The 27,086-nt window shown below is 38.6% G+C and overlaps 3 protein-coding genes and 1 long non-coding RNA gene across 8 annotated transcripts; 3 read left to right on the top strand and 1 right to left on the bottom strand.

The window, feature by feature from the left end:
- The first annotated feature begins 202 nt into the window (after positions 1-202).
- LOC122035524 (serine/threonine-protein kinase ATG1c-like) lies at positions 203-6,635 on the top strand. 3 transcript variants are annotated; one of them, XM_042594815.1, is made up of 10 exons: positions 203-350; positions 1,818-1,911; positions 1,997-2,077; positions 2,156-2,261; positions 3,589-3,661; positions 3,733-4,052; positions 4,128-4,480; positions 5,556-5,838; positions 5,932-6,002; positions 6,185-6,635. In XM_042594815.1, exons 2-10 carry the CDS (start codon positions 1,870-1,872, stop codon positions 6,407-6,409), a joined length of 1,554 nt encoding a protein of 517 aa, XP_042450749.1. In that variant the 5' UTR covers positions 203-350; positions 1,818-1,869; the 3' UTR covers positions 6,410-6,635. The 3 variants fall into 3 exon arrangements, with proteins under 3 accessions (XP_042450749.1, XP_042450748.1, XP_042450750.1); XM_042594814.1 differs by having other exon boundaries at positions 4,119-4,480; XM_042594816.1 differs by having other exon boundaries at positions 218-350; positions 2,001-2,077; positions 3,579-3,661; positions 4,119-4,480.
- Positions 6,636-7,256: 621 nt separating this feature from the next.
- On the bottom strand, positions 7,257-8,084 carry LOC122010302. Its single transcript, XR_006119840.1, has 2 exons — positions 7,546-8,084; positions 7,257-7,460 (listed from the first exon to the last, which is right to left on the bottom strand). It is a non-coding gene; the product is annotated as an uncharacterized LOC122010302 (long non-coding RNA).
- Positions 8,085-10,315: 2,231 nt separating this feature from the next.
- On the top strand, positions 10,316-15,963 carry LOC122035498 (nuclear transcription factor Y subunit B-3-like). Of its 3 annotated transcripts, none has more exons than XR_006127051.1 (7): positions 10,316-10,520; positions 10,608-10,850; positions 10,945-11,074; positions 11,218-11,223; positions 12,105-12,203; positions 12,304-14,283; positions 14,361-15,963. XR_006127051.1 is itself a non-coding variant. In XM_042594813.1 (7 exons), the coding sequence occupies exons 2-7, from the start codon at positions 10,618-10,620 to the stop codon at positions 15,748-15,750; spliced, it is 522 nt and encodes a 173-aa protein (XP_042450747.1). In that variant the 5' UTR covers positions 10,317-10,520; positions 10,608-10,617; the 3' UTR covers positions 15,751-15,963. The 3 variants fall into 3 exon arrangements, 1 of the variants encoding a protein (XP_042450747.1); XR_006127067.1 differs by having other exon boundaries at positions 10,317-10,520; positions 12,301-12,354; positions 15,748-15,963; XM_042594813.1 differs by having other exon boundaries at positions 10,317-10,520; positions 12,304-12,354; positions 15,748-15,963.
- A 390-nt stretch (positions 15,964-16,353) lies between these two features.
- On the top strand, positions 16,354-22,358 carry LOC122035482 (enoyl-[acyl-carrier-protein] reductase, mitochondrial-like). The gene is made up of 10 exons (XM_042594812.1): positions 16,354-16,623; positions 16,835-16,932; positions 17,792-17,923; positions 18,037-18,180; positions 18,270-18,372; positions 19,302-19,401; positions 20,048-20,124; positions 20,234-20,312; positions 21,843-21,961; positions 22,110-22,358. The coding sequence occupies exons 1-10, from the start codon at positions 16,451-16,453 to the stop codon at positions 22,201-22,203; spliced, it is 1,119 nt and encodes a 372-aa protein (XP_042450746.1). The 5' UTR covers positions 16,354-16,450; the 3' UTR covers positions 22,204-22,358.
- The last annotated feature ends 4,728 nt before the right edge of the window (positions 22,359-27,086 follow it).

Genomic DNA, 27,086 nt, shown 5'->3' with positions numbered 1-27,086 from the left:
AGGTTTAACCAATAAGAACAATCGAATCACAAGTTTGAAAAACAAAAGAAACATAAAATTCGAATCATAAATCCGAAACCTAGAATCGCTAGCCTCTTGTGTTTGGTATTTCAAGATCTAAACAAAAAGATGAACTAGTTATGATGTGAAAACTAATAACTAGTCATACCTTTTGTAGCTTATAGACCTCATGAACTTGCTTTGCCTAGTTAAAATAATTATAAATTTCTTAGTAAAATAATCTGCTCTGATTACTTTTTTAATAGTTTCCTCCATTTTTGTTAGAATCTTCTCCTCTCAACATATGAAGAAAATTCTGTCTTGAAAATAGCTGACTTTGGCTTTGCACGGTGAGTTTTCTACATCTGATGATCAAATGATTCCTGTACTATATTAATATTTATTTATTCTTAAAAAACATGATTTCTAGATGTAGTCTAATGCCTCGTTATAGTAACAACATATCCTTGTGTTGCAAGTACTGAATAGATATTATATTTGTATATTGTTGTTGGATAATTAGCCATCTAGTATGGTATATTAACTGTACTTGTAAATCTTTCTTCCTAAGATATTTATCTCTGATTGGTTGGTTATGTTGTTAACTTCCTCAGCATGTTAACCATGGATCTTTGGTCTTTACAGTAGTGAATGTGCCCTTTTCTATTGATTGAATTTTGTGTTGATTTTTAATTTTATTCTGCAGTAATGTTTGCAAAATAGCCGACCCTACCTAGTGGGATAAGTCTTGGTTGTTGTTGTAGTAGTAGTTATGTTTGCAAAATGTATTAATCTAGGTTCTTTGTTCTATATGCTCTGATCGAGAATATCTTTATCCAAGGATTTTCTCAGTTTTTCTGCAAATGGTTGTTTCTCACAGTGAAAATATCCAGTGTTTGGTATCAATACCATATCATTCATACCCTGAAAGAGATTATGCCAATCTTACTCTTTGTTTCACTTAGTGAAGTATGAAATTAATCGTGCCATTCTCCAGCTGACATTGACATATAAGAATATATAGGTTTTTTTATCTGATAGTGGAGCACCTCTGCTAGATGCCTTATTTCTCTAAGTTTGTGTCAACTATGCTTCTCATATACCTATATATTTTGCCTCACGAAGCTGTGATTGCCCCAATTTTTATCCCTCAATGGAAATAAGGTTAAGATTCAATGTGATAGGTTTTTGAAAACTTTAACGTTGGATGTCTAATGCAACCTTCGGTTGTTCCCGTTCATGCTTGACACTTGCATTGTCAGTTTTATTGAAACCTTTCTTCTATCAAGCACCCTTTTTTAGAGTGGCAGCTGTCCTTCAAGGAAGTGAATGAAAGAGTATATATAGTATGTTAAAAGAAAAGGATAATGAGGTAGAAGACAGGAGCAAAAAACTATAGTAATTCTTAAAGAGAAATTTTATTATGTTAATAGTTTATCTATGTCTATCGATCACATTTGTGTATAGACTTTTGAGCCCTTCTTTAATACAACCTCCTTGAAGTTGTCTGTCTTAATGAGATTATGTTGGATTTGCCGAGTTTGAAAATTTATCGGCTTCTTATTTGTCATTTGGGCTTCATCCTTCTAGAGTTATGAAAAGGAGCTTAACCTGCATAAAATTTTCATCATTTATTCATTGTACTTATTATTATTTTATTGTCCTATGAAAATTTATGATTTTTTTATGAAATATTTTTCACTTGCTTTTTTCCCCCTAATAGTCTTTTTCATATTTCAGTTTCTTGTTGGATTTTGTTGAGGAAAATATTGTGATATGGTGCTTGTTTCTAACTTTCTTCTTAACTCATTTGGCAGATCTCTAGCACCTCGTGGCCTTGCTGAGACTCTTTGCGGTTCTCCTCTTTACATGGCTCCAGAAGTAATGCAGTTTCAGAAGTATGATGCAAAGGTTTGAGTTAATAAGGCTTATCACATTATAATTACCATGCATATTTGGAGCAATCTTGTATGATGCCATTCTACTTAACTAATAGGCAGATCTTTGGAGTGTTGGCATTATTCTCTACCAACTTGTGACTGGAAGAACACCTTTTACTGGGAATAGTCAAATACAGGTAGGCCTATACATTTCTTCTGGCGCTTTTATATGCAAGAAATTGGCTTCTTCAATAACAAAAGCCTTTCTTATACAGTTGCTTCAGAATATACTCAAAACAAATGAGTTCTGTTTCCCTTTGGACTGTAATTTGAGTGGTGAATGTGTTGATTTGTGCCAAAAATTGTTGCGCCGAAATGCGGGTATGCTCTGCTTGTTTTCATTTCATAAATTACTTGCCCACACATTTTTGTACCCTACAGATGGGTCAAAATTTTTGCTTCTATTTGCAAGGGTAAATGCAGAATATTATTTGATGGATGGAAGGACCGTATTACTTGTTTCTTTAATTTTATGGAATCAAATAGGGAAGTTCATGAATACTTAAAAATTGAAAAGAAAGGAATTTTTTTTCTAAGAAAAACTCTTATCTTGATAGACTTCAATAGAACTCACTTCAGGGCTTGTTCATTTGTAATAGTTGATTTTTGTATTTTCTATTCCTAATTCCTTCCATATTGCTTTAATGATTGCACATCTTGTGCAAATGCCTGCTCAGTGAGATATCTAAGGATGAAATTACTAGTTTGATATGACCAGGAAAGATAGATATCCTTGTCATGTATTGGCCCTCTGACGGGAGGTGTAATGATAACAGAGCTAGATCAAGGGCTGGGGCTCTCATAGGGTTTGAATAGGTATCTCATAGAGCTTCTCTGTGCGTTCATATTGCGGTATAGTGTTTTTCCATGTAGATATCCATAATACAATGGTAGGGCCTAGTAGAGCTAAGGATAGACGGAAAGAATGGGCCGAGTGATAATGTCTTGGCAACATGACTAGTCTTGCAATGTTCATTATTCTCATTCCTCAGATAAGGACTATTAGCGAGCTGGCAAACCAGATTGACTTTCTTTAGTTTACTAGATCAGCATAAGTCGCCGCCCTTAACTGCTTGCCTGAATCTTGCATTAGCTTCTCTTCTTTTAGAACTTACTGGCTGTGTTATACAAGACATCATCTTTTAGGATTTTTCTTTTTGTGAATGAATTCAGCTTAATTTTGCTCAGGTGTTCCAATGCTTTAGTCTATTATGAAGTACATTTATAGGATTGGGCAAACATCATAAAGGCAACACACATTTATTATGAGGTGCATTTTAATGATTGAGTCATCCTAAGTTGAATATTTTAAGTTCTGGGTTTTATAGTGTCCTATATATACAATGTAATATGTGTCTCTTTATTGGAATAGCTGTTGCATTATTTTTCCCAATTAATGACCTAATCAAATTTAATTGGCAACGGAACAAAGTGCCATTTGAATCCTCTCAGTATATTGCAGAGAGCCTCAAATAAGGATTCAATACAGGTGCAGTTCTTAGGTTACCAAAAGCACAAATCAAGTTTTTAACTGAATTTTCTGGATACTGATCACTTCATCATTTAACAAGTTGTCATCGTACTTTTTTTTGGGGTCAGAATCTTGTTATATGGTTCCAGTTTTTGATAATATGACAGTTCATTCCAGTTGAACGATTGACATTTGAGGAGTTCTTCAATCATCAATTTCTTTCGGAGCAACCAACCATTGACACAGCAAGGTGATACAGTAGTGCATATTCTTCAATGATCACCAAGTGCCATCAGAGAAATTGATATTGTACATTTGCAGGATTAAATCTGAAATAAGAGATGACATTACACTTGAATGTAGTCAAAAGAGGTTATCAGGAGAAATTTCACATGATGACAGTCTGCCTTTCCCTTTAGATGAGGAAACTAATGTGCAGGAAACAAGTATTCCTGATCCCCAGAACACGGGTTCAGTGAGACGTACTACTGGGTTTACTATTGGTTCCGAACATAAAAATCTATCTTGTAGTCCATTAAAAGATGTTGCTGTTCCTTCCAGATGTAGGGGTCAGACACATGATTTTAGCATGTCTCCTCCACGAACTGCTAAAGAACAGAAGCCTTCTAATTACTCCAATGGTCTCATCTAATTTCACACTTGCTTACTATTTAATATTTAGATCTACTGCTAATCTGTCATATTAGATTCTGCAGTTGTGGATTCCTTGGAATTTGTTGATCAAGATTACGTGATTGTTCCTAGACCCCCGTTGGATATGTCACCCAATTCAGTAAGCCCCAGTCCAAGCAATTCACCTCGCAAATCAGAAAATTCACCCGTTGCACCTTCTAAAGTTAATGGACTAAGTGCACCAGTGCCAATAATTGGTGCAGCAGGTGGTAATAGCCATGCCATTGGAACCCCGGGAAGTGGTTCTGCATCATTAACTTCACAGGGTTCCATGGACGTGATCGATGCTATAGAGCAGCCATTGGGTCATTCCATGGTGAGGATTAGATCATTGCAGCAGTTTGCATCTGTCATAACAGACATTGTTAAAGAAAAGGTAATTTTTTGAAATTGTCAGCTCGTTTTCATTCTTGTTCAGGAGCATAATCTTTTTGAATGATTAGATTTCTTCAAATCATTCTGAATTTGTCCAAGGAAGGACATTGATTCTTGTCACTGATAGTTATCTTTTTGTTTATGAATGATTGGAAATAGAATATATATTTTAACATTCTGGGTAGTACGCTGGATTTATCATGCATCAGTGACAACAACTTTGGTTTATCTATGGTTACCTTTTTACAGTCATACTGGGTAGTGGGTAGTACAAGTCATGCTCTACTATGCCCACCCAATTTTGGTTCCCAGCTGGTACATGGAGTTATTTCAGTGAAGGCTTTAGTTACTACTGTTAAAAAATTAAAAGAGTAATGCTATGATTAGTTCATGGAACTGGGTTGACAGGGCGTCGAATAGAAATATGTATTCTTTAGTTCATGGAATAAAATAAAAGGCAATTACCCTAGGATACCCCTAATAATCTTAATTCCTAAAAGAGTTCATGGAGTTATTTTAGTGAAGGCTTCAGATTGCAATTGCCTTACCAAAAATACCTCCATGGGGAATTGTAATTGCATGGGAATTGGTATTCCAAGTTACTTTTTAACCAAAATACTGATTCCATTGGAAATAGTTATTCCATTGAACCAAGCAATCTAGAACTGTCTTCTTATATTCTGCTGCTCCTGTTTTCTACTGAAGAACAATTATGATGATTTACATTTTTCTAAAAAAGAGAGCGATGTTTACCAGAGAACCACTTTATGAGCAAAAAATCTTGTTCTATTTCAGTATAAGATACAGCCTTTTTAGGTTTCTCTTGACTTCAATTCACTTTTGCAAAAACACGGGAACGTGTCTATGGGAATTACTAAAACATTGACATGGTTCTCCTATGTCTCATCTGATACTCCCACAATATTGCAACTTATGCTGTATTTTTGTTTACCTGCTTCCTTCATCCTAGACTGTTCTGCTGTAATTTTGTTGTTTTTTCCCTATTTTTTTTTTACTCAGATGTGTGGATTAACTTGCTATCTTTCTGTTTTGCATTTTGCTGATCCTACCTAAAGATTGCAAATGGTCAACAACATGAAGCATTCTCAGTCCAGCTATTGGTTCTTGCTATCTGGAAGCAAACACTGCACATTTGCCATGCAGAGGCTTCATCCACACCAGATGTCAGTCCATTTCGAGAACTAAAAAGCCTAAAGACCTGCATTCCCAACACTGCTGAATATTTGAATTGCATAGACTCTCAAGTGTCAAATTCAGTTTGTTCTGAGATCGAGAGGAATTTCCTCCTTGGCGTTGAGTATGCCGAGGAACTTGCTTTAGACATCAAACAGAAGACTGGTACAATACTACAATTGAGAAATTTTTTCGTGATTCATATTTAAATGGAAATGTGAAATGCTGTTTCTGATGCTTAAATTCACGATCACGCAGTACCTACTGAACTGCCGGATGCAATTGAGATAATATTCCAATCGGCCCTTACATTGGGCAGACAGGGTGGTGTAAGTAAAATATCTTACCTCTGGTGATCTCTCTAATAATTGCATTGAACTTTTGTCGATATAGTGAAGTTTTAACTTTTCGTGAGGCCTGTTTTCTGAGGACACCTCAATGAAAATACTGAAGCAGAATCACTTTTATCCTATCTTCTAACACTAAACCATTGCCCTCTTAAAACGACCAGGTTGATGAGATGATGGGGAACATGGAGAGGGCATCATGTCAGTATTCAAAAGCAGTAAGCTTGTTGTGTTTTCTTCTAGTGGAAGCTCCAACTCTAGCGCTCAGCCCACCGTTTTCGCCCACCAATTCAGACCGCTATCGTCTACGTACGTACATCGATGTGCTCCACAATAGACGAGGCCAGTCCTCGTTCCAAAGGAAGGGTGATGATGGAGTAAGTCCTTAAACATCCTAGATCATGCAGTTCCAATTGTTTGTACTAATTCTTTAGGCTGATGTGTAGAAGATGTCATTATTATCAATGCATCCGTCCAAACTGTGAAGTAATTAGTTGGTGCAGAAACGCAGTCATCCAAATGTTGATAAACCGTATGGCTCAGTGAAAGAGAGCAACTTTGATTGTGCTAACTAATTAATTAATTAGTTTTTTCTTGACGCTTCTAGATTGATAATGATCTCCGTGTAGGCCCTGCCTGTCTCGTTTCATCTGCATTTATAAATTGTTTTATTCCCACGCCACAGCTGCTTTTGTTGAATGATAAGGCACCACCTCCACCAGCAATATTCGATTTTTTTTCTAGCATCTTGTCGGATGCACGCCTCTCCAGCAATTATCCAATATATTAGGCAGAGAAATGCCCGTTGATATGGTACGTTTTTTTTTTTGATATTATAATTACAATCAGATTGTAATCATAATTCGATCATAATTAATTATGATTGATTTTTCTATTAAAATTATAATTTGGATATGGATGAATAATCTCTAGAGGTCATTCTCATTTGAAACCTGACAACCTTTGGTGATCTTCGGCCATCTATTCTGACCTAAAATATAATTTGAGTGGAAAGATGAACCAGAAAATAATCCCTTAATCTATAAAAAATATATAAGAGGATCCTCTTTGATTATCGAGGATAAATTCTTTTACTTAATAGTATAAAAATTACCAAAATAATAAATTATTTATTTTATTGCCTTTGTGTTTTATCTCCTCGTACGCAATGATTACTTCGTCAATCATTTAGAATCGAAGATTAAATATATTCAGAGATCATCAAGCGATTCAGCGTGAATCCGGTGAAAAGGAATGATCAGCAGTACTATTGCCAGAATATACAGAAGATTTAAAATTCGCCTGAAAAAAATCACAAGTATTTGAAAGGATGGCACTCTACTTTGGCACAAGGCGATTCCCAATCGCTCCGGCATTCACCTCTCGCCCCGTCGCAGCACCTGCACGACATTCCCAGCGACTCCAACACTCTGATATTCCCTGCAACAATCCAAAATCGATCCAATCAACAACCGAAAGCTAATAAAAATAAAAAAACACATCACAGGCCAATGCGCTCCCTTACTTTCTTCCTTTCCCGACGGCAGTGTCCTCGCCTCTGCGTTCCCGCAGCCATGGACATGGACGGAAACCAGAAACACCAGCACAGTGAAGAACCGAACCCTTCCCCGAACATCCATCACTAGAGAGAAGATCGATTTGAACACAACCTGAAACCAGCGATACATATAGCGACTGGGTATTTGGACGACGACAAATAAACCCGGCCACTTTTTCCGCCCCCTTCGACAGCTGCATGCATTCTAGAACTGCTGCCTATATCTCTGCTCGTGCATGATTGATTCTCGAGTCGTCGATCGAGTCTACGTCGTCGGGTCTTCCCTCAGGGACATGCCAATGAAGGTGCGCATTAACTGTACGCACACAGAACCTTGACGACTAAATAATATCGACGAAGGAATTCACGGATCGTGGTAACTGGTGTGAACGAGAGAATTTAAGAGTTATCTGATTGGGCCGTCTGGTTTACGGTTTGTTGGTGACGTCGCGAGAATTCTGTAAAGAAATTGGCGTTCATACTCGCCGTCTAGAACATGAGAAAAGTAAAATTATTAATTCCTTAGCAAAAGGCCACACCGTTAATATTCCAACGAAGCAATGGCCACGCCGTTAACATTCCAACAAAGCGATGCGATGGATTGGAATGACGAAATCGATCGAAATTATTTGTCCAAGCGTTTGCAATGGGAGAAGTTGATAGGTAGATAAAGAGTTCGGATCCTCTGTCCTTAAATTTTTTTGTCCCCGTGTCTCTTTATCAATTGGACGAATTAGATTATATCTTCAGAATGTCTTGCACAACACGATGATTCACATGCCTTAACTTGCTTCGTTTGGATTGAGGGAGGAAAAGGAGAAAAGTTAGCCTTGAATATCTTGCGGGCGCGTGCAAGTAGAGGCAGAGCTCTCGACCCGTTAACAGCCTGTCATCTGATGGGATGGGCTGGCCCGTTATACTGACGGACTATGAAGTCTGATGGGATGGGCTGGCCGCTATCTGACGGATTAGGAAATCTTCAATCTACTTAAGGTAGATTGTGGATTAGAAATTTAGACAAGTTAATTTATCCAAAAATATAAAAAAATTCTTATAAATCATTAAATTTAATAATTTCGTAAAAAAACTTCTTAAAGGTCTATTTCTATTTTGATTTTTTTTCCCCCCATTTTCTTCTCAACTTGCGGGGCAACTCGAGCATGTCGCATCTTGCAACTTATTTATGTCCATTTTTTAAATGAATTAATAAAATTTTAATTTAATCCATTTAATTTATTTGAGAGGAGGATGAATACGATAAACGTAAATTGATGTCTTTTTGAGCAAACTCTATGTCCAGTGAGATCACGATTGAGGCGATTATAAGCTAACTCGTGCCCTCGCTTATAGCTATGGCTATAAATGAATTAAACGTTCATGAACAAGTTTGTTGTTCGACTTGATAAGAGTTTATTTATGTTCGTTGAATATACACAAGATTAATTAAATAAATAAATTTAGACAGCTTGTCGAACTAAATAAATAAGCTTGAACAATATGTGTTCAGTTTGATAATATTCATGAACAATATTAACGAACAACGTTTATAAATAATGTTCATGATATTAATTAATAAAACTCTTTTCAATATACTAAATAAATAATAAAATAAATAAATAAGTTTTAATTATCAAATTTAATAACCAATTAAACAACTAAAAATTTTAAATAATCAAACAAGCTTTCGATAATATCTAAATGAACCAAATTCAATTAAACTTGAATTAAAAATTCGATAACATTTAAACGAACCAAACTAAGTCATACTTCAAATAAGCTTAAGTTTATATAAAAAATAAATCAAGCTAAACTTGAATAATCATTTCAAAGACTTGAATCATTTTTAACTGGGCTTAGTTTAGCTTAGATAATTACCTTATCAAATAAGTTTAACATTCTAAAGTTTAATTTAACTTGATTCATTTACCGATTTACCGCCTTAGAGGTAGATACCGTTGGAAAAGATTTGGCAGACTTTTTTTTTTTTTTTTAACAAAGAGGAAGATAAAGGTGTGTTTAGTTTGTCCCATTTTCATTTTCATTTTCATTTTCATTTTCTGAAAAATGCACGTTTTTCATTTTTTAGAAAATGATTTTTCCACGTTTTTCGTTTTCTTAGAAAACGATCTCTCATTTTCTTAAAAATGAACGTGGAAAACGCAAACCAAACTTGTTTTCCATTTTCTCAGAAAATGAAAACAAAAAACAGCGTGGAAAACGTAAACCAAATGCCCCCTAAGTTTGTTAACTTCGATTTCAATTTTCGACGGTTGAAAAAAAAAATTTAAAAAAATAGTGAACTTTTATAATATATTATAGATAGAAAAAACAATTCAATTTTTGCAAACATTTTCACTGTTATTTTGTTATTATTATTTTTTATTTTTGGCGTCCCAAATCAAATAATTCCAATTTATAGTCCATAAGCGAAGCGGAATTCAATTTATTCTTTTTTCAAAAAATAGAAAATAAATTCTTATTTTAATGATTATGATCAGGTAACTTTTGAATCCTTAAAATAGTTTAAAGCAAAATGGTAATTTTCCAGATTTTTCAGGAGCATTTTGATAAATGAAAATATGATTTTAAAGGTGAAGTGCGTATTGTAAAATAAAATTCATTTATTTATTATTATTATTTTTTTTAAAAAAGAAGAAATTAGATAAGTAAATTACGCTTTCTACTATCCGCTTTGAGTGGGGAGGGTGGGGCCCGTCCTATGTCACGTTAAAGTAGGGGCGACGGACGGTGCAGATACCCAATTATCGTATTCGAGCTCCGATCCCAGTCGTCTCCTCCGCCGCCTACTCTCCAGCGTCCGATCTCCTCTCTTCCCCCCTCCCACAGCCCATCGCCGCCGCCGCCTGCTCCTCCTCTTCTCCCTCCCTAGGCGCGCCTCGATTACAAAATCCTCCCTCCCTCTCTTTCCCTCTTTTTCTCAGGTATCATCTTCCTCCCTTTTCCTCCGATCTAGGGTTTCGTACTTTGACTGTGGCTTTGATTCTCGGCCTCGGCCATGGCTCGCGCAGTATCGCGCCCATGTCGGAAGTCCCGGCAAGTCCTACCGGCGGGGCCGGTGGCGGCGGTAGTCACGAGAGCGGCGGCGACCAGAGCCCCCGATCCAGTGTCCGGGAGCAGGACCGCTTTCTCCCCATCGCTAACATCAGCAGGATCATGAAAAAGGCGCTTCCTGCCAACGCCAAGATCGCCAAGGACGCTAAGGAGATCATCCAGGAGTGCGTCTCTGAATTCATCAGCTTCGTCACCAGCGAGTTCGAGCCCGCCTCTTAATTTCGCCTTTTTATTACTCTTATTGTCGGCTAAGTAAGCTAAGAGGTCAGGATGTTCGGATGCTTTGCGCTGTAGGGCTAGTGACAAATGCCAGAGGGAGAAAAGGAAGACCATTAATGGCGACGATCTGCTCTGGGCGATGGCCACGCTGGGATTCGAGGATTATATTGAGCCACTGAAATTGTATTTGCAGAAGTACAGAGAGGTCAGCTTCTCCCTCTTTCATTGTTGTCCACTTGATAACTCAGACCGAGTCTGAAATGCTACGCTTCAGAATATAATGATAGCAAAATGACGTTTTTCCCTGTTTCTTCTTCATGTACTCTGCTGCGGCTAATGCTGGTCCAGATGGAGGTAAGGAGCCTTCTTTTTAGTTCCTTAAATAATTCATTGGTGCTGTCTATTCTTATCTCTGTTCCAGATATTGAAAGCCGGGAGAGCTTTTAGCCTATGCTACTGCTTAAATAGGCTTATATTATTATTTTGGTTTAGGTAATCAATACAAATTTTCACATGGTTGAGGAAATGTGCTATTTTATCAATCCTAAAAATTTAATCACAAAAGAAAACAGATTTTTTTTCCCTTTTCCCTTTTTGTCAATAAGGTTGCCTTTAGAAGGTGGATGCTTTATAAAGACAGCCTGGGATGATGCTTAATGGATGCAAGCATATACGCATTTTCTCTTAAATTGGGAACATAATATTTAGCAGACAAATTATAAACAAAACAAAGTGTGTCAATACCTCTCAAGTATTTAGCCTTGGATGAAGCTCAAAGATATTTTCATCTTTCAAATCAGCTGTTGGAAACAAGTAAATTTTGAGTTGCTCACTGCTAAAGCAGTTAATACCTCGTCAAATCTGTGAAAGCCCACATGACATGGGCAGATGTTCACTAATTGGCCTCATGACAATTATGTGAGAACAACATAGGTTTTCAGCTCCTCACTTAAGGTTCCAACAAGAGGCACACTAAGTTTTTAGAGGGCAAATGAGTCTTTCTCATTTGGGTTGCCTTTTGAGTAAAGGACAAGAATCATGGGTCTCACTCCTGGAATACCTTGACAGGCCTGTGGGCCACATTCAGAAACTGACCTCATCAGGTGGTTATTCGGCACTTTCATTCCTAGTTAACGTTTTACTCGTATTGTGCTAGAGACATTGGGATAAAAGGCTTGTTAAATGCTAAACAATGATTTTCTATTTTTCATTATACTTTTGAGTATGTTGAACAGGGTGACAGTAAGGTGTCTGCCAAAGGTGGAGACAACTCTGTCAAGCAAGATACAACGAGTTCTCACGGTGGAGTTCAGCCTGGTTCAGTCTCTCAAGGGGTAATACTGACCTCATTTTTCTGCTAATTCAACTACAATTTTAGTGTTTTATCCCTAACATTTATAATACAACTTAACTACTCCTAAATGAAATTAGTAGATAGGTCATCAAGGATCTTTTACACAAGGCATGGGCTATTTGCAACCTCAGGTACCATTCTTTTTACTTGATTTTTGATATACCATTCCTTTTTTACTTGATTTACAACTTGACTACTCATGCCTTAGTTGTTCACTTAAGTTCAGAAATACCATTCTTGTTGTTTGGTTTTAAGACTGATGTGCTTACATGCAATTCCATAAGTTTTGAATACTTAGGAAGAAATTCATTATAATTTGGCAGCTTATGGTTGTAAAAGCATAAATATGATAACTTTTCAGTACGTTCAAATTAGAGAAATATTTTCTTGCACATTAATTTATTGTCATTCTTTCAAAACTGTTGATGTGGACCTCATATGCATATGCAGACTCATTATGTATGCTTTACAACGATTAAATTAGAGATTATGTGGGTTATATTGTGCTTATGTGGTCATATATTAGGTTGATCTTTAATTTATTCATCTAGACCAAGCTAATTTTTCAGTTTGAACCAAGCTACTATGTGCGAGAAAAGATTAAATGCAAAATTTTATTTTTTGTTCAATTTAATATAAATCTAAAGAGCCAATTATTTGAGATTAGAAGTGTTGTTTAGAGCTTGTATTGAATAATTTATATTTTTTACAAGTTTGCTCCTTAACTTTTGAAGTTTATTATAGTCTATTTTGCTTATTGGTACCTTGGGAAGTTTGTACTCATGCTGTCATTCATAGCATATGCGCAATACAGTGAAGCATGCTGCTTGCATACACTTTTCAAGACCTTTGTATACTCTCTGGAAATGATTGATGTTTCATTGACTCTTTTTCTTGCTTGAATATCTTCTTGAAAATTGCTTACTTACCTATAGATTTTTTTTTTGGTTTCATTAATTTGCCTTTTTCCTTGATTTGAAGGGAGACATTTTTCCTTAGTTTAGGAATATTGTTAAACTTATTTTTCCTTAATTTCAGAATATTGTAAAACTTTTATGATTTTTCACCTAACCTTAGGATTAATTTTACGATGCAACTGCTGTTTCTTTCAAGAATATTAACATTCCTTGGCTTGATAATCCTTGAATTTAACTAGTTTTCAAATACAGTATCAAGCAGTATGCTGAGTGATGCAAGGCTGATGCAGTATTTTTTGAGCTTTTGCTTACCTTTGTTGTTTTTTTCTCTCCAGATATTATGTAGGCATATAGCAGGCAGTAGAGAAATTTCATCTTATATTAATCACATAGATTCCCCGATCTTAGATTGTGTAGTTTAAGTGTAACTGATCTGGCATTTTATGACATTAAATCAGTTGGTGTTGTTTCATATGTGATTCTGAATAAAGTCGACATTTTTGCAAGGATGATGATTATAGACATCCCAAGACTTGCCAAACAGAGAGGATTACGTGATGCTCGCTCGGCATACCTAGAGACTGCTTGGCTTCATGTTGTGCACATTGTGTTGGTTGGTGTGCCAAGCTCAATTTGGCTAGTACCTGGGTTGTGCTTAGGATGACTCTTGCTAGGCTTGACCCACAAGCTGGGTTAGGCATGGTCCTCTAACTCGGCTAGGTCCAACATGAGTCTTGAACAAGAACCAATCCTATCGTCTAACTTCTTTTCCCATAAATTGCCTAAAATACCCCAAATATAAATAATAAGAGCATTTTAGTCATTGTATTATCAAAATAATTAAAATTCCTAAAAAACTCTCATAAATGCCTTCCATCCATCCACCTATATCCTCATCTCTTCATTCTCTTATTTTTCTCACATCTCTTCCTTGTTCTCCTCTCATTTTCAGTTTATATCCTCACTTTCTCTAAAATTCCTAGTTTCTATTTTCATATTTTGCTGTTTAGTAGGAGCTAAATCAACATTGTGCGAGGATGATGAAGGATTGTGGTCATGTGGAGGCTCTACACTATGGCTATAATGAAGCATATAGTTGCGCCACTTTTGTGTTATAATCCTCAAATCTCAAGCATATCGTGGGTAATATACCCAAGTCTTTACCTCAGTACATATTCTTTTGCCATCTCTTTGAGCTGAACTGTGGATGTCCTATTTAGATGGTGGCTAAATGAGGACAATGTATTCGAAAATCTCAATCAGGGACATGCTTGTTCTTTGTTGTTGGCCAGTTGAACCGATGATGTTTAAGCCCTTTACAGGATGTTGAAGGCTATTAAATCATCGATCAATCACTCCCAATGGATTAACATCAGATTCCATAGACCATGGACATCCAAGGTTGTAAAAACATATATATTCATCACTTGGCAACATATAAAGGATAGGAGTTCGACAATTGCAAATTAGAATGTATATCCATTTATTCATGTGTTTGTGTTCATTTGAATTGTCTAAATCTGTGCAATTTTTATATCATGTAATTCTTTAGATTAATGTAATATTTTTAATATTTAGTTTTTTTCAACACGACTCATTGACACCCCTAGATATCCATCCTGTATCAACAAAACAAGTGAAGGTGCCGAGTTATTGAGTTGGTAATGACCTAAGAAGTTATTGTCAAGGTTTTAGGTTCAACATCCAGCTTTACTGAAATCGGGGTTTGTATATACATAGACAAGGGGAAAAAATGGGAAGTGAAGGGATCAACCAGTGTCATAGACTTAGATAGTGTTTAAGTAGACTGAAGAAGGGGTCTATCACATGTAGAAAATATGACATTAGACATGTCAGCTGAGGTTCTAAATAGCATGCTCATATCTAATAAAAATAGAGTATAATTAGAAGATAGAACCTTAATATAACGAACTAATACTACAAGAGAAAAAGAAATTCCAAGGTGCCGAATAGAAAAAATGGTTCCCTGGATATGCAAGAGGAGAAGACATTGTAACATTAAGAATAGGCAAGTAAACACTATTTGCAAGATAACAAGATGTGACTCCACCACAACCATTTACAAGCTTCAACTTCTAAGATATAATAGTTTTTGTTTTCAATAACCTTTTCCTTGACAGTGTATATAACATTAGTGAACAGATAAATCATGCATAGTGCAGGATGTTTTTCGTTCAATTGTCCTTAGATGGAAAATAAGAGAGATAGAAAGAGAGGGAGAGGGGGAGAGAGAGAGGGAGAGGGAGAGGGAAAAAAGACTTGCAAAATTATACATGGAGCTCATTTTTTGTTACTTTCCTCTTCTCCCTCGTACTGAATTGTAGGTAGAATTAAGAAAGCTGGGCATTTGGCTTACAAGGAGTTCTGTTTATCAAAGCTTGGAAATCATCTTACAATTGTATTCACGTTGTTTGGAAGATTCACCATTGTCTTTTGCTGATCCTTTACGCACGCTAGGGCACATGTTAAACCATATATGTTTTATGCATTTTCTTTTTTCATTTTAAATATCCCTCATTATGTTTTCTGCTAAGAGATGTTCATGGGCAATTCAAATTTTCTGATTGCTATTTTTCTGTGGTGCAGTGACTGGATCTGAACCTCGTAACATCTTGAAGTGTGACTTTTAGGCGGAAAAGCTTCGTTGCTTCATGTTATCACTAAGCTTTGTATTTGATGCTTTAGATTGTAAAGTAGTATGAGTTGTATCAGTCTAAATTGTGTACGAAATTCATCTTTGTTACACTTGCTGAATTTTAGGTGGCAACACATTGCGTTGAATGAGCCTGTTTCATTCTTACTTATCTATACACTGATAAGTGGGCTGACTCACCAATTTTTATTCGTATTGCAATTATAGCTTGATTCCCCAGGTCCATTGTGTTGAAATGGTATCAACTGATTTCATTGCAGCTCGACTCTGCATTTTGTCGTCACTTGATACATACACGGATGATGGAATCATCAGTTCTACATGTCTGACTTAAAAGTATCCTTATCAGTTTTTTTTTATAATATTTCTAAAATTTAAGATAAATTATTTATTTTATTAAATTTAGATAATTATTTTTTACTTACATAATATCTTCTTAATTTTTTTTATTATAATTTTTTCCTTTCGGTATATTATCTATGTTTTATTATTCAATTTATTTTTATTATTTTTTTCTTAAATTATATATCTATATATATCGTGTCGGTGTCAGGGGGGAAGGCGACCCACTGCAGGCGACAGCCACCGATCTCTCCATCGTTCGCAGCGAACGAGTGCCTAAACGATCGCCCATAAATGGTGATTCCCAGGCTGCTTCTGGGATCGCTCAACTCGTCCCCGCTTCGTTCCCAGTGCTACCCCCTCTCGCGCCTCGCGTCGAGCAGCTTCCGAGCATTCGCCACTAAGTTATCCCCGCCGTCAAAGGCCATCGTCTACGAGCAGCACGGGCCGCCGGATAAAGTCACCAGGTTATTTGCGCAGTCGTCTGTCTCTTGATTATAGAATTTTAATGTCGTAGACTTCTGTGGATAATCTGATGGCAAGCTACTGATTTCGTTCCCATGCTCTTCAAATTGCTCGTTCTCATTGTTGACGGGGTGATTAGGGGCGTTGCTTAGAGATATACAATGCCTTTTTTTTCCCCTTTTGGGCGTTGAGACAAGGTTGCTATGTTTTCAGGTTGATTGATCTACCACCAGTGGAACTGAAAGCAAATGATGTGTGTGTCAAGATGCTCGCGGCTCCAATCAATCCTTCGGACATCAATAGGATAGAAGGTTCGAGTTTTATAAAAAGTTCTAGTTTCTGGATCTACAACGAATCTATGAGCAGCATTATGCAATGCAAAACAGTTTTATCTTGCCAATTTTCCCCTTTGCACTTTGTTGCATTGTTTCCTATCGAAGGAAGTTTGGTTACTTGCAAATATGTTTTCTGCGTCACATGAATTTTATTTTATTTTTCTTAGTGAAATACATTTGTTTTTAATATCTCCTCTAATAGGCTAGAAGGTTGTTTGTGATTAACATGGAAATGGAATGCCTATTTGCCTTATATCCAATTGGTTATTTGATATAGTTGATGCATCCCTCATGCTTGTGTATGTTAAAATGTTATAGTTAATAGGTATACCTGTTTTATGCTTTGAGAAGAAGCAGGTAGCTGAGCAAGAGGCTGAGAATTCCAAGTTCTTTGTTAATGTTACCTACACCAGCAGTATTATCACGCTGCTGTAATCCATGTCAAGGGTGAAATTGAGGCTGCCTCCTGCCTTAAATCACTACCACCCTCTTGCCTTGTCAAGATATTTTTGTAAGCGAATTCTTGTCTTGGCTTAGGTCCATTGGACAAACCCACCATGACAAAAAAGGAAAACCCGGTGCATGAAACTCCAGCCAATACGGTTAATTGGCTATCCTAAATGTTCATTGTCATTCAGAGACCATTTCATTGCACTGTTAATTTGGTTGATGCAAAGTAATATGCAGTATGATATTGTCCTCATATTGCATTTGTATTATTTGCCACCATGTTAAACTCCTCATCTTCTTTTCTTGATTTCATAGTAAGGGTTATTTTACTTTTTGGATTATGTTTCATATATGGATTTTCTGATTATTTGATACATACTTTTAGGTGTTTACCCTGTTAGGCCTCCAGTACCTGCAATTGGTGGATATGAGGGGGTTGGGGAAGTGTACTCAATTGGATCTGGAGTGAGTAACCTCTCAGTGGGTGATTGGGTCATACCATCTCCTCCATCCTTTGGTAATTAATTCTTGCTTTGTATTATAGATTCATCTCTTCGAGTTCGAGTATAAATGCTTTTACAGATTGTGACATTTTTCTTCACGAAAGAATGATTTTATTATGCTTCTCAGGAACATGGCAGACTTATGTTGTGAAAGAAGAGAATGATTGGCACAACATAGATAAGGGTGTTCCTATGGAGTATGCTGCCACTGTTACTGTAAATCCTTTGTCTGCTTTGCGTATGCTAGAAGATTTCATTAAGCTAACCCCTGGTACTTTCTCATTATCTTGTTACATTACAATATGAGTCTTGAATTCTATGTTTTTTTTTAATATCCTCTTGGTCACTAAATGCAATCAGGTGATACAATTGTGCAAAATGGTGCTACTAGTATTGTGGGACAATGCATCATTCAGCTTGCTAAAAACCAGGGTGTTCATAGTGTGAATATTGTGAGAGACAGGTGCACGTGAAATTTTATCTGTTTTTCCTGGATTGTATACATGAATTATCACACAACTACTAGTCCAATTTTATGAAAATGTGTTGCATGCTAATGTATTTTATGTTACCATTTCAATCGAAGATCTTATATTGAACTATAGGGTCATTTTAAACTAAGGCTTTCCAACTAAACGAAATTTATTAAGATACCCACACATTATATCTGTTTTGATAGAGTGATTTTGTACTTTGACAAGCCATCATGATCTCCAATTATTTGAGTGAGACTGCTTTAATATGGTACAAGATAAAGACGTGATTTTCAAATTTGTTTTTGGTTGCTTCATATTTGTACGCCCTGTCTTTATGTAAACCCAAGTACCCAACATCTAGCTTTATTTTGATTGTATAAAATGAAACAAAGTTTCTGCAAGATCACATATATCATGTTACAGTGTTCAAGTAAACTTTAAATACCAAATATCTATAAACCTGGATTAGCTTTACAATAAAGCTCTGTGCCTTACATACAATTGAAACTGATCATAATACCAAGTCATAGGCATAATACAGTGGTAGGTTGGCTTGCACAAAAAAATCACTGAAATGTTAATTAATTTATGAGGATATTGTTTATTTTCTGTGATGTGATTAAGAAATTGTATTTTTTTTTTGTGTCTTGCATTTGTTTGTATATTCCTTGTAAATTGGTCAAGGACTCACTATTTCATGTCATCAAGAAGTATATTTTCTTTGAAACTTGCATCAAATCAATTGTTGATGTGCTAGTTTCTGAATATTCTGGTAGCTAAAATATTATTTACTGCATTATATGTGCTGTGTGTATATTCTGTTGTTTCAGATATACTTTTATGTGTTCTCAATGTTTGTTTTCATAACTATGCATTGATTTCATTACTTTTCTACCTTTATTTTGTACATATGAAGAGTTGGAGCAGAGGAAATTAAAGAAAAACTTCAGAATCTTGGGGCAGATAAGGTTTTCACTGAAAGCCAATTAGAAGTGAAGAATGTTAAGAGTCTCCTGGTAAAATAATGACCTTTAAGCTATTTACTAACTAAGCTGTTTAAGATTGCATAGGTAGCTCTTCTCGTTTGCAATGGCAAATTTCTCAAAGGGTGTACCTAAAGTTGGGAATTTAACGCGTGGCCTAAATTTTCATTTCTTCTCAGAAGGCACACTCTCTTCCCAGAGTTGGGAATTTACCATGGGTGGTGCTAGTTTTTTCTCAAAATGTTCTTGATGTTGATGTTGTGAATTTTAATTTTTGTTCTTTTATATTTTCTTTGTGAGGTTGTATTCGTGTTGGCGTTATGATACATTGATTCCAATTTACATGATGACATGTTTTAGGTACATCAAGGTGGTTTAGGTCAAATCACCTAGATGTTTCATGTGCAAAACAGACGTAGAATTAAGGGGTATTTTAGGAATTTCATAAAGGGGAAGTCTGCCCTATGGGGAGAAACAAAACTTGAGGTGCTCTATGAGAATTCTAACTTTGGACCTTTCCTTTGAAAAATTTGCCTTCTTTAATTAGTTTGGAATGATCATGTTGTGTTTTTTGGACTTGTCATTGTCAATTCATTTTCTTCAGAAGATAAAAATCATTGACTTCTTTTTGTTTGTTTAATTACTTTGTACTAATCTTAGCTCAATCATCATTTACTAGGGTGATTTGCCAGAACCTGCCTTAGGATTCAATTGTGTAGGGGGAAATGCTGCCTCACTGGTCCTGAAGTTCTTGAGGTGATCCAATAGAAGAGTGCACTGCATGATAGAACAGTCACTTGTATATTTTATGATTTAGATTGTTACATCTTATTAAACATGTGGAAAATTTAATTTTCTTCTCCAGGCATGGAGGCACTATGGTAACTTATGGAGGCATGTCAAAGAAACCTGTTTTTGTTTCTACTTCATCATTCATTTTTAAGGTTTCTTTTCCTAATCACTGTCCTGAAAGATAATTTTATTTCTTTCAATTGCATGATATTATACATGTTGACTAAAGAAACGTGATGCTCATTTGACTTGCCTGCGACAAATGACATCTTGGAACTCCTATTGCATAAGGTTCACACCAATCCTAAGCCATTGAGGACTGTGAATATACATCTTTTCCTTGCATAACTAGCAAGGTAATGGTGTTTGCTCTTCCAAAGCTTATCAAGGCAATTTTATTCCCTAGCCCACTTGATGATAAATGATCATGCAAAGTTATTTCATTTACAATGATTTATTGCACTTATGGAGTGAGTACTATATTTGCAATGCTTCAGGAAAAAAAACACTGTCATTATATCTTATGTTTAGCTACCTAACAGTACATTTTAGTAATCAAGACCTTGTTTACTTGGGAATTGGAGAGGGAGAGAAGGGAAAGGCTAAGGTAGAATGATAGTATTATTTTATTCTTTTTGTTTGGAAGGATGGAAAGAAGAGGGGAAGGGAATGCCTCCATCTACCTCTAACTCTGATTTCAATTTCTCTTCCTCACCTTGAAGTGCTCCACCAAATGTGCCCTAGTGACTATCTCTTCGACAAAGCCTTACTCTAACTCCACCTTTTCCCCAACCACATCAACTGAAACTGGGTGGAAGTTACAACAGCAGCAGAGGCCACGAAGCTCATGTGGATTGGCACAGTAGTGGAGTGGATGACCTTGTGGTCACCATGGAACCAGACTTTGGTCATTCTCGTCAGACAGCATTATTGTGCACCATGTGGAGTTGATTTTGGTGTCTTCTTGCATTTAGTGAAGAATTTTGTGAGGAGCAGTGACAATTTAACAAGCATGTGGTTTGCCATGGTGGTGCTTGTGTTTAGTACGATGGCCAACTGCGTGTTTCTGGTTCAGATCAGGTATAAGAGGGTATGATTTGATTCCCACAATTCCCAATTTAGTGAGTAGTAGGCCAACTTGGATGGGGACAATGAGCGTAAGAACAGGAAGTGTCACAACTCTTGCATGCTATCATGCACCCACCACCATCTTCACAAACACCCAATAAAGCACTAGTTTCTTCCCTGAAGCGGACCAAGCATTGAGAGCTTGTCACGTCCATGTTTCCTCTCTTATTCTCCCACTTTGGCGTAAAGATGATGTCACGATCTTCTTCCCTTCCCTCTCCTCTTCTTGCAAAGTAAATTGGAGATTTGTAATTTTCATTCCCCTTCCTTTGCCTAGACTCCCCATTTCTTCCTTCAAAGTAAGTATGCTGTTATTGTCGTATGCTATTTGTTTGTTTGTTTTTTGACATTTTAAATAATTTATGGTGCTTACTTTGGGGAGTATGTCACAAGCCCTTGATTACTGAATTTACCTAGAAAGAATTTAGTCATTGCAACATTACTGAACCCAAATTCAAATATTACTGGGTCTTGAACTTTTAAAGTTCGAATATGACTATTTGAACGATTATTTCTGTCAGTAACATTTACTTTTTGAAATGCATATGCATTAGGATCTTTCCCTGCGGGGATTCTGGTTACAGAAGTGGATGAATTCAGAGAATGCAAAAGAATGTAGAACAATGATCGACTACATTTTGCGCTTGGTGAAGAGTGGCAGTTTCAAATACGAGTATGTTCCATATATTCTAATCTAATATTTTCTTTGAACTTTCCTCTTGCCAGCAGACGCCCCTTCTTTGTCTCTTGTACTGGCATCAAGCCTCCTTTTTTTACCAGTTGGAACTCTGGACTGATATCAGGTTCTATTTGTTTCTCAGAATGGAGCTGGTTCCTTTTGACGATTTCAATGTTGCCTTGGACAAGGCACTTGGGAAATTAGGCAGCCATCCCAAACAAGTTATCAAGTTCTAATTTTCAGAATGCAAACAAGTTCCTCTATTTCAGCGCTCCAAGTGTTAGTCAGAACACTAAGCATCTTGATATTTCACCACTTCTGAAGTTGAAAACGTTGTAGCATCAATATTCAAGGTTGTTTCAATTCTAATCTAAATTTTTATTGTTCTTAATTTTATGGTCCTTTGTCATTAATTTTCTTCACTCCTTATAATCCGTTCTCAAGTTATATGAAAGAAGATAAATCACTGGGTCAGTTTATATCTAACCGCCAAATCAGCTATGGGGTGAGAGGATTTTTTTTTTTCTCCTAGTACATGTTTTCATCAAAAATTGATCTCTTATCTCATTATAACTAGTTTATCACCCTCTATTCAACTGGGTATTTCATGAGGACGTCATTACTTTTCTTTCCATTGTTTACATGTGATTTGTATCAAATTATAATTGAAATTTGAGCATAGAGCATGGATACGAAATTGTAATTAGGGATGGACTGTGAAGGACATCTGATATGAACGTAATTATTTTTTCCTAGAGAAAAAAAAAAGAAATTGAGTCCCCTAATAGCTCTCGGAATCAATTATCAGTGGATGTAAAATGCTTTGCTGGGTATTTAATTTTTCCCATTTAAAAGACCGCTGTGCTAGGCAAATGTTCTTGGTAATTTGCTCCCTTTTAAAGACTGTGGGATCTTCTTAAAGGAGCAATTAATATGATGATTTCATTTTTTGTCTTGTAGAAATAAGAAGAGAAGATCTCCTGGTCCACAAAAAAAATGGACCAGAGGATGATTTACTCTCAATTGTGGTCAGATTGTAATTATGATCCGGTCGTAATTGGTTGTGATCCCTTCATAGGTTCATCGTTCCCACCAGGTTAAAGTTTGGGTCGGAGCAGGGGTCGGATGCCACCGGAAGTGGACAAGTGTTCAGGTTGCAGGGCGCTGAGCAAGGGGCGGCCTCCAACTGTCCGCTCCGATCCAAATTATAACCTGGTGAGAACGGTGAACCTATGAAGAAATCACAACTAATTGCGATCGAATCATAATTACGATCTAGCCGTAATCAGAAGTGGACCATCCCCTGGTCCACTTTTTTGTGGATCAGGAGATCTGGTCTCAAGAATAAGAAATTGAGCATTTTCTCAATTTAATTTTTCAGCCGGCCTATTATATTTATTTTTTAAAACACTTTTCTCTCAATGCTCTAAATTAAAATAAAAGCCCTCTGGCGTAGCAAGATGGTGGACACATGACATCTCTGGCGTAATGATCAGGGGTCGATTCTCAGGAACTGACGATCTGAAGTTGATCCCAGTATATGCCTATGGCTTGTGTACTTATATTTACCTCTCTTCCGTGTGATCGATATTAGGGGGTTACTAAGATAGCAGATCTATTTTTTCTAAATTAAAATAAAAAATTATTATTATTTATTTAAATTGAATAATCGAATCACGAAAAAATTTGAAATTTAAATATAAAAGTTATTGATCCTGTCCGAGCGCTGAGTCGATGGACGCTGGGGACGTGGTTCTTTCCGCTGTCTTCGACTGGCTGAACGAATCTCCGGCACTACCTGCAAAGAAGTCGGGCCGGGAGGAGTTTCCCGGCGACAACCCTCCGACGCTCAAATCAGGCAAGAGGCAAGCGAAAAAGTGGCGTTGAGAATCAGAGATTGCATACCTCCTTTAAGTCTGGGGGGCTGGGGGCTCTCATATATATAGAGCTATGGGGAGGCTTGTGCACTCCCATCGAGGCGTACACGTGTACCTCACCTTACCTCGGTATGAGCTTGCCAGCAGAGCATGTCTGACACCATACTGCTACAGTCCTAGCATCTCTTTGATGGGACGGCAGACCATTTCTTCTTAGGCTTCTGCGTTATTGCCTGGTCATTGAACATACCTGTTGTCAGTGACAGGTGTTTCTGAGGATGATGCTCCCATTGTTCCCTTTGTCGTCTGGTCTCCTTTCTCCGTGCCGAGCGTTCAGCTGTTCGGCCAGCACATTACTCCCGACCGGGCGTAGGTATTGGTCCGACCGGGAAGATTCCCAGTCCGCTCGGCCCGACTACCCTTTTCACCTTGAGCGTCGGAAGCCGGACTCTGTCAAGGGGGTTATTGATTTCGCTCGGACTCGCTAGGCCGGTCGACCTGTTAACCCTACTCCTATCCGATCGGCCAGACCTTAGGTTGACAATTTTACCTTTTGACCTCCACGTGGCGTTGACTCCCCCAGAGGGGGTCCCCTGACCTTACTGCCGGATCACTTACCTCCCCTTCAAGTCTAGTCGAAGGAGGCGATTAGTCCGACTGATTGGACCGCCAGTTACGTCGAGCGGCATCTCTGTGAAACTATCCTTCGCTCGACCCCCACGGGGGTAGCTATGACGTCAGTCAACGCCAACATTCCTCGGATCTCTTCGAAATTTGCGCCAATCTTCGACATTAAGGCCGGGCATGCGCTCTGTGCCTTGTGAAGGCGCTCATTAAATGCACTCTAGTGGTTGAATGCCACGTGGCGCTGCTGCCGTCATCGTACGGCGGCGGCGTCGCGGGCGACGAGACCGAGGCGGTTTGAAATGGACGGCCCGATAGAGTCCTTGGTTTTTGCGACCTGCATCCGATGGCTGAGGCCGTTCGGGCCCAACCCTATAAAGCTTTCGCCTTCTTCCTCCGCCGCATTCCTGCTTTCGCGTGCCCAGAAGTTTTCCCTGTCGTTCCTGCTCCGGTGATCTTGCTGTTGCTTCTTCCGGCGACCTCTCGCATTCTTCCTTCGATCTTCGTCTGCTTCCATAAGGTCCTTCTGCCATCTTCTTTTCATTTCTTGTTTTTCCTCGTGCTTTCTTCTTCTCTTCGCATTCTCGTCTCCTGGTTACGATTCGGTCCCCTCTCTTAAGCTTTTTGCCCTTTCGTCCATCTCTTGCTCCTTTTCCCGCTCGGCTTATGGCCAGCTCTTCTCAACCTCAAGACCCAGCCCTCGGCCCGTGGTATACCACCATGGAGTCGCGCTTCGATCGGAGCGACACCGAGATTCTGATGGACAATTTTGATATCCCCTCTGACTTTGAAGTTATCCTACCCTCCCCCTCCACTCGGCCACACAAACCGCCGCGCGGAGCTATCTGTTTTTTCCGCGACCAGTTCATAGCCGGTCTGCGCTTTCCACTCCATCCCTTTATTGTAGAAGTCTGTAATTTTTTCGGCATTCCGCTCGGAAGCTTAATCCCTAATACCTTCCGCCTGCTATGTGGCGTTGTTGTCTTGTTCAGAATCCACAACATTCCCCTCCGACCGGAGGTCTTCTACTATTTTTATTATCCTAAACAATCTGAGCTAGGTACTTACATGTTCCAGGCTCGGCCCAGTTTAGTCTTCTTTAATAAACTGCCCTATTCCAATAAACATTGGAAAGAGTACTACTTCTATCTTCGTCTTCCCGAACGGGCCCTTTTCCGAACCCAGTGGCAGGTCGGACCGCCAACCTCCCCTGAGCTAAAGAGGTTCAAGACCCGACCGGACTATCTTCACGCTGCCAACATGCTAGCCGGTCTGAAGTTCGACATCAATAAGTTCTTACCTGAAGGGGTGATGTACATATTTGGTCTGAGTCCGATCCGGACTCCCCTCCCGAGCAGCTTCGGTAAGAATTTTACTTGTGCATTCGCCTTGATTGCTAACTGATTTTCTCCTTTTTTCCTTTGCATCGGACATTGTCATGGAGTCCGTGATGGTCGGGATTTTGAAGAGGAAAGCGGCGGCACTTGAGGCGGCAACCGCCAAGGAGATGGAGCAACTGGGCATCACCCCGGTCGGCTCTCACGAGGGAGAGAGCGAAACGAATGCGGGAGAGTCGGCCGCTCAGGCTTCTCTCCCGGAGCCAGCGGGTGGCGCAACTTCTAGCCGAGGGCCTTCCGTCCGGGAGGAAGGTTCTATTCAGGAGGAAGAGCGTCCGCTTAGGCAAAAAAGACGCCGGCCGGAAACTCCCCCACGATCAGCCACTTCCGCGATCCAGGCGCCTGAGCGAGAGGGAAATGCTTCTCGCGGCAAAGGTCCAGCGATTGAGGCGATCTCCTCCGATTGGACCCCCACTCACCTGGACCTACCCGCGGATCCCATCGAGGCGGTGCCAGTCAGCTCAATTCCTCCTGTGCCTCGCCGAGTTCACCGCTCGACTATTTTATCCAAGTTCTCCACTCCGGCCTCCAATCGTTCTGTGTCTGCTTACACAACTCCCCGCCGGAGTCGTACGATCAGGGCCACGCTGCATCTCCCTACCGAGGAGCTTATGGCCGAGTCCACTCGGCCAACTGTGCCCGAGCACATGATTACTATGAAGGGGCCCCTTGCCGAGATGTGGGCCGATGCTAGGGCTCGGGTTGCCTTGATTCCGCTCGGCAACTTGGCCAACAGTCATATGCAGCAGGCCACTGGGGTAAGTGTGTTTTCTTCCGAAGTTTTTTATGCCGTAATTCCGATCGGCTATTAATATTCCTATTCATGCCAGAGATGGGTGGAGGAGATCGCTGTCTCCAACCGCTTGGCTATGGCGGAAGAAGAGATAAAGAGGCTGAAGGCTTCGGGCAGCCCATCCGGCTCCCAAGGCCCCTCATACGCCGAGCTGCAGAAAGAGCTCAAGAAGACCCAGGATTTGTTGGAGGCGGAACAGAAGAAGACAACCGATCAGGCTTATACTCTAGCAGAACTTGAAAGACAGGTGAAGACACTCGATCGGAAAATAAGTCTTGCCACCGATCGGAAGAATACGGCCATCGCCGATCTGGAGAAGAAAAACATCGAGGCTCGAGGCCTGGTGCAACAGGTTAAGGAGCTGATGGAGCAGCTGGATGGCGAGAAGGCGAGCCGCTCGGGTGAAGCCATCAAACATAAGGACGAGC

This window comes from Zingiber officinale, chromosome 1A (assembly GCF_018446385.1).
Source record: "Zingiber officinale cultivar Zhangliang chromosome 1A, Zo_v1.1, whole genome shotgun sequence".
NCBI lineage: Eukaryota > Viridiplantae > Streptophyta > Magnoliopsida > Zingiberales > Zingiberaceae > Zingiber > Zingiber officinale.
The sequence above is the reverse complement of the archived record's forward strand: the minus strand, read 5'-3'. Positions and strand labels throughout refer to the sequence as shown.